This window comes from Somniosus microcephalus, chromosome 12 (assembly GCF_052327205.1).
Source record: "Somniosus microcephalus isolate GS21.2 chromosome 12, FLI_Smic_1.0, whole genome shotgun sequence".
Classification (NCBI taxonomy): domain Eukaryota; kingdom Metazoa; phylum Chordata; class Chondrichthyes; order Squaliformes; family Somniosidae; genus Somniosus; species Somniosus microcephalus.
In genome coordinates, this window is record NC_140998.1 from 178,320,858 (window position 1) to 178,331,687 (window position 10,830).

The window sequence follows — 10,830 nt, forward strand, 5'->3', positions numbered from 1 at the left end:
TTGGGGGGTGAGGAAATCACAGTTTGGGGGATGAGGTGATCACAGTTTGCGGGGGAGGAGATCACAATTTGGGGGGTGAGGAGATCACAGTTTGGGGGATGAAGAGATTACAGTTTGTGGGGTGAGGAGATCACAATTTGGGGAGTGAGGAGATCACAGTTTGGGGGGTGAGGTGATCAGCATTTGGGGTTGAGATGATCACAGTTTGGGGGATGAGGTGATCACAGTTTGGGGGGTGAGGAGATCACAGTTTGGGGGGTGAGATGAGAACAGTTTGGGTTGAGGAGATCACAGTTTGGGTTGTGAGATGATCAACATTTGGGGAGTGAGGACATCAAAGTTTAGGGGATGAGGAGATCACGGTTTGCGGGGTGAGGTGATCACAGTTTGGGAGGGTGAGGAGATCATAGTTTGGGGGGTGTGGTGATCACAGTTTGGGGAGTGAGACATCACAGTTTGGGGGGTGAGGAGATCACAGTTTGGGGGACGAGGAGATCACAGTTTGGGGGGTGAGGAGATCACAGTTTGGTGGGTGTTGTGATCACAGTTTGAGGGGTGAGCTGATCACAGTTTGGGGGACGAGGAGATCACAGTTTTGGGGGTGAGATCACAGTTTGGGGGTTGAGGAGATCACAGTTTGCGGGGTGAGGAGATCACAGTTTGAGGGGTGAGGAGATCACAGTTTGAGGGGTGAGGAGATCACAGTTTGGGGGGTGAGGAAATCACAGTTTGGGGGTGAGGTGATCACAGTTTGGGGGATGAGGTGATCACAGTTTGGGGGGTGAGGTGATCACAGTTTGGGGGTGAGGTGATCACAGTTTGGGGGGTGAGGTGATCACTGTTTGGGGGGTGAGGTGATCACTGTTTGGGGGTGAGGAGATCACAGTTTCGGGGGTGAGGTGATCACAGTTTGGGGGATGAGGTGATCACTGTTTGGGGGTGAGGTGATTATAGTTTGGGGGTGAGGAGATCACAGTTTGGGGGTGAGGTGATCACAGTTTGGGTGGTGAGGAGATCACAGTTTGCGGGGTGAGGAGATCACAGTTTGGGGGTGAGTAGATCAGAGTTTGGGGGGTGAGGTGATCACTTTTTGGGGGATGAGGACATCACAGTTTCGGGGGTGAGGTGATCACAGTTTGGTGGGTGAGGTGATCACAGTTTGGGGGGTGAGGCGATCACAGTTTGGGGGATGAGGACATCACAGTTTGGGGGATAAGGAGATCATAGTTTGGGGGGTGAGGAGATCACAGTTTGGGGGGTGAGGAGATCACAGTTTGGGGGATGAGGTGATCACAGTTTGGGGGTGAGTTGATCACAGTTTTGGGGATGAGGAGATCACAGTTTGGGGGGTGAGGTGATCACAGTTTGGGGATGAGGAGATCACAGTTTGGGGGGTGAGGTGATCACAGTTTGGGGGGTGAGGTGATCACAGTTTGGGGGATGAGGAGATCACAGTTTGGGGGGTGAGGTGATCACTGTTTGTGGGGGTGAGGAGATCACAGTTTGGGGGATGAGGTGATCACAGTTTGGGGGGTGAGGAGATCACAGTTTGGGGGGTGAGATGAGAACAGTTTGGGTTGAGGAGATCACAGTTTGGGTTGTGAGATGATCAACATTTGGGGAGTGAGGACATCAAAGTTTAGGGGATGAGGAGATCACGGTTTGCGGGGTGAGGTGATCACAGTTTGGGAGGGTGAGGAGATCATAGTTTGGGGGATGAGGTGATCACGCTTTGGGGGGTGAGGAGATCACAGTTTGGGGGGTGTGGTGATCACAGTTTGGGGAGTGAGACATCACAGTTTGGGGGGTGAGGAGATCACAGTTTGGGGGACGAGGAGATCACAGTTTGGGGGGTGAGGAGATCACAGTTTGGTGGGTGTTGTGATCACAGTTTGAGGGGTGAGCTGATCACAGTTTGGGGGACGAGGAGATCACAGTTTGGGGGGTGAGATCACAGTTTGGGGGGTGAGGAGATCACAGTTTGGGGGATGAGGTGATCACAGTTTGGGGGTGAGTTGATCACAGTTTTGGGGATGAGGAGATCACAGTTTGGGGGTGAGGTGATCACAGTTTGGGGATGAGGAGATCACAGTTTGGGGGGTGAGGTGATCACAGTTTGGGGGGTGAGGTGATCACAGTTTGGGGGATGAGGAGATCACAGTTTGGGGGGTGAGGTGATCACTGTTTGTGGGGGTGAGGAGATCACAGTTTGGGGGATGAGGTGATCACAGTGTGGGGAATGAGGTGATCACAGATTCGGGGATGAGGTGATCACAGTTTGTGGGGAGCGATGATCACAGTTTGGGTGATGAGGTGATCACAGTTTGGGGAGTGAGGAAATCACAGTTTGGGGGATGAAGTGATCACAGTTTGCGGGGTGAGGTGATCACAGTTTGGGGAGTGAGGTGATCACAGTTTGTGGGGTGAGGTGATCACAGTTTGGGGGGTGAGGAGATCACAGTTTGGGGGATGAGGAAATTACAGTTTGTGGGGTGAGGAGATCACAGGTTGGGGGTTGAGGAGATAACAGTTTGGGGGATGAGGAGATTATAGTTTGTGGGGTGAGGAGATCAAAGTTTGGGGGTGAGGTGATCACAGTTTTTGGGGTGAGCTGATCACAGTTTGGGTGGTGAGGAAATCACAGTTTGAGGATGAGGAGATCACAGTTTGAGGATGAGGAGATCACAGTTTGGTAGGTGAGGTGATCACAGTTTGGGGGGTGAGGTGATCACAGTTTGGGGGGTGAGGTGATCACAGTTTGGGGGATGAGGAGATCACAGTTTGGTCGGTGAGGCGATCACAGTTTGGGGGGTGAGGTGATCACAGTTTGGGGGGTGAGGTGATCACAGTTTGGGGGATGAGGAGATCACAGTTTGGGTGTGAGGTGATCACAGTGTGGGGGATGAGGTGATCACAGATTCGGGGATGAGGTGATCACAATTTGCAGGGTTAGATGATCACAGTTTGGGGGGTGAGGTGATCACAGTTTGGGGGGTGAGGTGATCACAGTTTGGGGGGTGAGGTGATCACAGTTTGGGGGATGAGGAGATTACAGTTTGTAGGAATGGGGAATGAGGTGATCACAGATTCGGGGATGAGGTGATCACAGTTTGTGGGGAGCGATGATCACAGTTTGGGGGATGAAGTGATCACAGTTTGCGGGGTGAGGTGATCACAGTTTGGGGAGTGAGGTGATCACAGTTTGTGGGGTGAGGTGATCACAGTTTGGGGGGTGAGGAGATCACAGTTTGGGGGATGAGGAAATTACAGTTTGTGGGGTGAGGAGATCACAGGTTGGGGGTTGAGGAGATAACAGTTTGGGGGATGAGGAGATTATAGTTTGTGGGGTGAGGAGATCAAAGTTTGGGGGTGAGGTGATCACAGTTTTTGGGGTGAGCTGATCACAGTTTGGGTGGTGAGGAAATCACAGTTTGAGGATGAGGAGATCACAGTTTGGGGGTTGAGGAGATCACAGTTTGGTAGGTGAGGTGATCACAGTTTGGGGGGTGAGGTGATCACAGTTTGGGGGGTGAGGTGATCACAGTTTGGGGGATGAGGAGATCACAGTTTGGGGGTGAGGTGATCACAGTTTGGGGGATGAGGTGATCACAGTTTGGGGGGTGAGGTGATCACAGTTTGGGGGTGAGGTGATCACAGTTTGGGGGGTGAGGTGATCACTGTTTGGGGGGTGAGGTGATCACTGTTTGGGGGGTGTGGTGATCACAGTTTGGGGAGTGAGACATCACAGTTTGGGGGGGTGAGGAGATCACAGTTTGGGGGACGAGGAGATCACAGTTTGGGGGGTGAGGAGATCATAGTTTGGGGGATGAGGTGATCACGCTTTGGGGGGTGAGGAGATCACAGTTTGGGGGGTGTGGTGATCACAGTTTGGGGAGTGAGACATCACAGTTTGGGGGGGTGAGGAGATCACAGTTTGGGGGACGAGGAGATCACAGTTTGGGGGGTGAGGAGATCACAGTTTGGTGGGTGTTGTGATCACAGTTTGAGGGGTGAGCTGATCACAGTTTGGGGGACGAGGAGATCACAGTTTGGGGGGTGAGATCACAGTTTGGGGGTTGAGGAGATCACAGTTTGCGGGGTGAGGAGATCACAGTTTGAGGGGTGAGGAGATCACAGTTTGAGGGGTGAGGAGATCACAGTTTGGGGGGTGAGGAAATCACAGTTTGGGGGTGAGGTGATCACAGTTTGGGGGATGAGGTGATCACAGTTTGGGGGGTGAGGTGATCACAGTTTGGGGGTGAGGTGATCACAGTTTGGGGGGTGAGGTGATCACTGTTTGGGGGGTGAGGTGATCACTGTTTGGGGGTGAGGAGATCACAGTTTCGGGGGTGAGGTGATCACAGTTTGGGGGATGAGGTGATCACTGTTTGGGGGTGAGGTGATTATAGTTTGGGGGTGAGGAGATCACAGTTTGGGGGTGAGGTGATCACAGTTTGGGTGGTGAGGAGATCACAGTTTGCGGGGTGAGGAGATCACAGTTTGGGGGTGAGTAGATCACAGTTTGGGGGGTGAGGTGATCACTTTTTGGGGGATGAGGACATCACAGTTTCGGGGGTGAGGTGATCACAGTTTAGTGGGTGAGGTGATCACAGTTTGGGGGGTGAGGCGATCACAGTTTGGGGGATGAGGACATCACAGTTTGGGGGATAAGGAGATCATAGTTTGGGGGGTGAGGAGATCACAGTTTGGGGGGTGAGGAGATCACAGTTTGGGGGATGAGGTGATCACAGTTTGGGGGTGAGTTGATCACAGTTTTGGGGATGAGGAGATCACAGTTTGGGGGGTGAGGTGATCACAGTTTGGGGATGAGGAGATCACAGTTTGGGGGGTGAGGTGATCACAGTTTGGGGGGTGAGGTGATCACAGTTTGGGGGATGAGGAGATCACAGTTTGGGGGGTGAGGTGATCACTGTTTGTGGGGGTGAGGAGATCACAGTTTGGGGGATGAGGTGATCACAGTGTGGGGAATGAGGTGATCACAGATTCGGGGATGAGGTGATCACAGTTTGTGGGGAGCGATGATCACAGTTTGGGTGATGAGGTGATCACAGTTTGGGGAGTGAGGAAATCACAGTTTGGGGGATGAAGTGATCACAGTTTGCGGGGTGAGGTGATCACAGTTTGGGGAGTGAGGTGATCACAGTTTGTGGGGTGAGGTGATCACAGTTTGGGGGGTGAGGAGATCACAGTTTGGGGGATGAGGAAATTACAGTTTGTGGGGTGAGGAGATCACAGGTTGGGGGTTGAGGAGATAACAGTTTGGGGGATGAGGAGATTATAGTTTGTGGGGTGAGGAGATCAAAGTTTGGGGGTGAGGTGATCACAGTTTTTGGGGTGAGCTGATCACATTTTGGGTGGTGAGGAAATCACAGTTTGAGGATGAGGAGATCACAGTTTGAGGATGAGGAGATCACAGTTTGGTAGGTGAGGTGATCACAGTTTGGGGGGTGAGGTGATCACAGTTTGGGGGGTGAGGTGATCACAGTTTGGGGGATGAGGAGATCACAGTTTGGGTGTGAGGTGATCACAGTGTGGGGGATGAGGTGATCACAGATTCGGGGATGAGGTGATCACAATTTGCAGGGTGAGATGATCACAGTTTGGGGGGTGAGGTGATCACAGTTTGGGGGGTGAGGTGATCACAGTTTGCGGGGTGAGCAGATCACAGTTTGGGGGATGAGGAGATTACAGTTTGTGGGGTGAGGAGATCACAGTTTGGGGGTGAGGAGGTCACAGTTTTGGGGGGCGAGATGAGCACAGTTTGGTGGTGAGGAGATCACAGTATGGGGGGTGAGATGATCAACGTTTGGGGAGTGAGGACTTCAAAGTTTAGGGGATGAGGAGATCACAGTTTGGGGGGTGTGGTGATCACAGATTGGGGGATGAGGAGATCACAGTTTGGGGGTGTGGTGATCACAGTTTGGGGGATGAGGAGATCACAGTTTGCGGGGTGAGGTGATCACAGTTTGGGGGGGTGAGGAGATCACAGTTTTGGGGGTGAGGTGATCACAGTTTGGGGGGTGAGGAGATCACAGTTTGGGGGTGAGTAGATCAGAGTTTGGGGGGTGAGGAGATCACAGTTTGCAGGGTGAGGTGATCAAAGTTTGCGGGGTGAGGAGATCACAGTTTGTGGGAGAGATGATCAACGTTTGGGGAGTGAGGACATCACAGTTTGGGGGATGAGGAGATCACAGTTTGGTGGGTGCTGTGATCACAGTTTGGGGGGTGAGGTGATCACAGTTTGGGGAGTGAGACATCACAGTTTGCGGGGTGTGGAGATCACAGTTCGGGGCATGAGGAGATCAGAATTTGGGCGGTGAGGAGAGCACAGTTTGGTGAGTGTGGTGATCACAGTTTGAGGGGTGAGCTGATCACAGTTTGGGGGACGAGGAGCTCACAGTTTGGGGGGTGAGGAGATCACAGTTTGGGGGGTGAGGAGATCACAGTTTGCGGGGTGAGGAGATCACAGTTTGAGGGGTGAGGAGATCACAGTTTGTGGGATGAGGACATCACTGTTTGGGGGATGAGGAGATCACAGTTTGGGGGGTGAGGAGATCACAGTTTGGGGGATGAGGAGATCACAGTTTGGGGGATGAGGTGATCACAGTTTGGGGGTGAGGTGATCACAGTTTTTTGGATGAGGAGATCCTAGTTTGGTGGGTGAGGTGATCACAGTTTGGGGATGAGGAGATCACAGTTTAGGGGGTGAGGTGATCACAGTTTGGGGGGTGAGGTGATCACAGTTTGGGGGGTGAGGTGATCACTGTTTGGTGGTGAGGAGATCACAGTTTGGGGGGTGAGGTGATCACAGTTTGGGGGGTGAGGTGATCACAGTTTGGGGGATGAGGAGGTCACAGTTTGCGAGGTGAGGAGATCACAGTTTGGGGAGTGAGGTGATCACAGTTTGTGGGATGAGGATGGGATACTCACTGTTGGATTCAGACTCCTGTTTGACAGAGATGGGGCCCTGGTTGCCGTGTTCTTGCCCCTGTGTGGGTAGGTAGTCGGCACAAGACTGCGAGTTGGGCATGGAACCTCGAGTGCCCTGTAGCGTCTGCTGCCTCTGGGTGACCTGGAATCCTCCGGGAGCAGGGTGTGGGTACCTCTGGGTGCTGGGGACCCCCATCGCAGGCTGGTAGAGGTTGGCATCACCCGAATACCCCTGGTAATGGTACAGGGTCTGGGCATACTGTCCGGAGGGAGCACAGAGATCAGACCAGGACACTGGCTGGAAGCTCGATACCCCACCTGCTGGAGGGGTAACAACAGAGAGACGGATTAACGGTTTCATCAAACACTCCCCGCATCCCGAAGGTTAGATACAGAGTAACCTATACAGTGTCCCATCAAACATTCCCAGGGCAGGTACAGGATGTGTTAGATACAGAGTAAAGCTCCCTCTACACTGTCCCATGAAACACTCCCAAGGCAGGTACAGCACGTGTTAGATACAGTGTAAAGCTCCCTCTACACTGTGCCATCAAACACTCCCAGGGCAGGTACAGCATGGGTTAGATACAGAGTAAATCTCCCTCGACACTGTGCCATCAAACACTCCCAGGGCAGGTACAGCATGGGTTAGATACAGAGTAAAGCTCCCTCTACACTGTCCCATCAAACACTCCCAGGGCAGGTACAGCACGGGTTAGATACAGAGTAAAACTCCCTCTACACTGTCCCATCAAACACTCCCAGGGCAGGTACAGCACGGGTTAGATACAGAGTAAAGCTCCCTCTACACTGTCCCATCAAACACTCCCAGGGCACATATAGCACGGATTAGATGCAGAGTAAAGCTCCCTCTACACTGCCCCATCAAACACTCCCAGGGCAGGTACAGCACGGGTTAGATACAGAGTAAAGCTCCCTCTACACTGTCCCATCAAACACTCCCAGGGCACATATAGCACGGATTAGATACAGAGTAAAACTCCCTCTACACTGCCCCATCAAACACTCCCAGGGCAGGTTCAGCACGCGTTAGATACAAAGTAAAGCTCCCTCTACACTGCCCCATCAAACACTCCCAGGGCAGGTTCAGCACGCGTTAGATGCAGAGTAAAGCTCCCTCTACACTGTGTATTGATTTCTTTGTGGGTTCAATGACGAGACATTTATGAAAGAGAATGAGTTTTAATCTAAAGTCTGTTCAACTCTTTTATACAGCTTTTACAGGAGACACGATGCTGTGATGCATCTAGAACGAAACCGAAACTAAACTAACTGTCTTGCTTCTCTCGGTCACATGCCCTCTGCTGGTCAGGCAGAAGCAATCAATACATACAAACATGCTATTAAGGCATCATAATCGAACAGGCAAATACCATCTCTATTTGCTGATATCAGTACATCTCCTTTTCTTAAAACAAAAGTATTTTACTTTTAACTAACAACATGTTTTCTTTGTATTAATCTGCATTTTAACTGTAACACTTAATGAACTTACATTATCATTATCATGATCAAGGTTTTTTAACCTTGCTTTGTGTGTTCACATGAAATATGTCAATACACTAGAACTTGAAGAAAGAATAAGATAACATTACTTCCTTCTATAACAATAGTCCTTAAATTTGCTCAATGAGTCTCTCAGGAGGCCTCACGTGTCTTGAGGATTTTTTGATTGATTGTCCTTGAATCTGAGTTGTTGCCTCAGATGATTGGTTCTCAGCTGTGTGATCAGGTTGTTCAACAGTATCAGTCTCTTGACCTGCTGTGGCTGGTCCCATGAGAAGATCTCGACGATTTCTTCTCAGAACAGCACCCCCATCTGTCTGAATGGTGTATGATCTTGGTAGAACTTCACTCAGGACAGTTCCCTTCTGAGTCCATGTGTTTGTTTTGTCTTTGAACCTTACTTGGTTACCAGTGTGGAGTTCAGGTAGGTTTTTTGTTCCTCTGTCATAGTAGTACTTTTGCTTTTCTTTCTGTTGTTCTTTGAACTTCCTCACTTTCTCCCCCTCTTTTGTTTTCAGGAGATTCTCCGGGATGGGTAGGTTTGACCTTAGCCGACGTCCCATAAGGAGTTGGGCTGGTGACTTACCACACTCGAGTGGCGTTGTGCGGTATACAAGCATGCTTTGGTAGAAGTCAGTTCCACTGTCTTTTGCCTTGTACTTCAGTCTTTTCACTGTGTTTGTGGGCTCTCCTGGGTCAACAGCTCTGGACAACGTGTCTGCTGTATACATCAGCTTACCCGGTGTGTACGCAACATTCAGTTCATCATAGACTGTCTCTCCTTCGCTTTCCACAATGAGGACTCTCTTTACCAGGTTCAGTCTCTCACAGGCTTTTAAACCTAGTATGGCTTGCACATCCTTTGGCACCATGATTAATGTTAGCGTGTGCTCTCTGTCCTTGTGTGTTACTTTGATAATGCATCTTCCTTTCACTGGTATATCAGTACCTGTGTATCCTGTCACTTTCACTTTTATTCCATGTATCTTTGGTCTGGGTCTAATTTTCTTAAAGTCAGTCACTGATATCACATTAACTTGTGCTCCAGTATCCAATTTAAATGGAATATGTATGTCATTCACTTTTAGTGTCAACATCCAGTCTCTTTCTTCTTTTTTGTTTTCAGACACAACATCTACATAGAACTCCTCTATGTCGCTTTCATCTACTGTATGGACCTTGCTTTGTTGCGCTTGGTTCTTACAGCAACGGGCATAATGGTTGTTTTTGTTGCAACTATTGCATGTTTTACCATATGCTGGACACTTTCTTGGTGGATGCTGTGTACCGCATCGACTACATGACTTTCGATTGTCCCTTTCATTTTTGTTCGCTGGCCACACCTCTTTTTTCACATTGGCGCTCTTTTTGTTAAACGGTTTGTGTCCGTTCTTACTCACTGCATCCACGTTGCAGCTATTGTCACTGAACAGCTCCTTTGCCTGCAACTTCACAGTCTCTGTAGCCCTACACAGAGCTATGGCTTTTCCCAGGTCTAGATCTTGCTCTCTTAGCAGTCTTTCCCTTAGGCCATTATTCGGAATACCACACACCAGTCTGTCTTTTATCAGCGAGTCTGTCAGTCCCCCAAATTCACACGATTTGCTTCTGTTTCTCAGTTGAGTCACATACTGATCAATAGTCTCACCCATTTTCTGTACACATGTGAAAAATCTGTGCCTCTCAAAGGTCACGTTACGTTTAGGTACGCAGTAGGCCTCAAACTGTTCCATTATTTTATCTAACTTCATTTTGTCTCCATCAGCAGCGAATGTGAAATTATTATACACCTCCAGCGCTTCATCACCCACGACATGTAAGAACACTGACGATTTCTTATTATTACTTTTCTCGTCAGCTCCGATTGCTGATAAATACAACCCCACACGTTGTTTGAACCTCCTCCAATTTTCAGCCACATTACCTGTCAACTGAAGCGTCGCCGGTGGGAGTAAACCTTCCATTTTTCACTTCGTTAGCTATTCTCTAATGGTAAGTAATGATGTTCTCTTTTGGCTTGCTAATCTGTGGAGAGCTGATTTAACTGCAGATTTTTTCTCTTCATCTCTTTCAGCCACTTCTGACACCATGTATTGATTTCTTTGTGGGTTCAATGACGAGACATTTATGAAAGAGAATGAGTTTTAATCTAAAGTCTGTTCAACTCTTTTATACAGCTTTTACAGGAGACACGATGCTGTGATGCATCTAGAACGAAACTGAAACTAAACTAACTGCCTTGCTTCTCTCGGTCACATGCCCTCTGCTGGTCAGGCACATGCAATCAATACATACAAACATGCTATTAAGGCATCATAATCGAACAGGCAAATACCATCTCTATTTGCTGAT

The 10,830-nt window shown here is 49.7% G+C and overlaps 2 protein-coding genes across 2 annotated transcripts in view; both read right to left on the reverse strand.

Annotated features, from left to right (window-relative positions):
• LOC147109741 (protein capicua homolog) overlaps positions 1 to 10,830 on the reverse strand; it is a 445,457-nt gene that overhangs the window by 38,196 nt on the left and 396,431 nt on the right. The window lies entirely within an intron of this gene.
• LOC147109742 (uncharacterized) overlaps positions 1 to 10,830 on the reverse strand; it is a 36,786-nt gene that overhangs the window by 25,512 nt on the left and 444 nt on the right. The window contains exon 2 of the mRNA XM_086004221.1: positions 6,952 to 7,272. Coding sequence (XP_085860347.1) covers positions 6,952 to 7,272 — 321 coding nt within the window. The remainder of the gene's footprint in view (positions 1 to 6,951; positions 7,273 to 10,830) is intronic.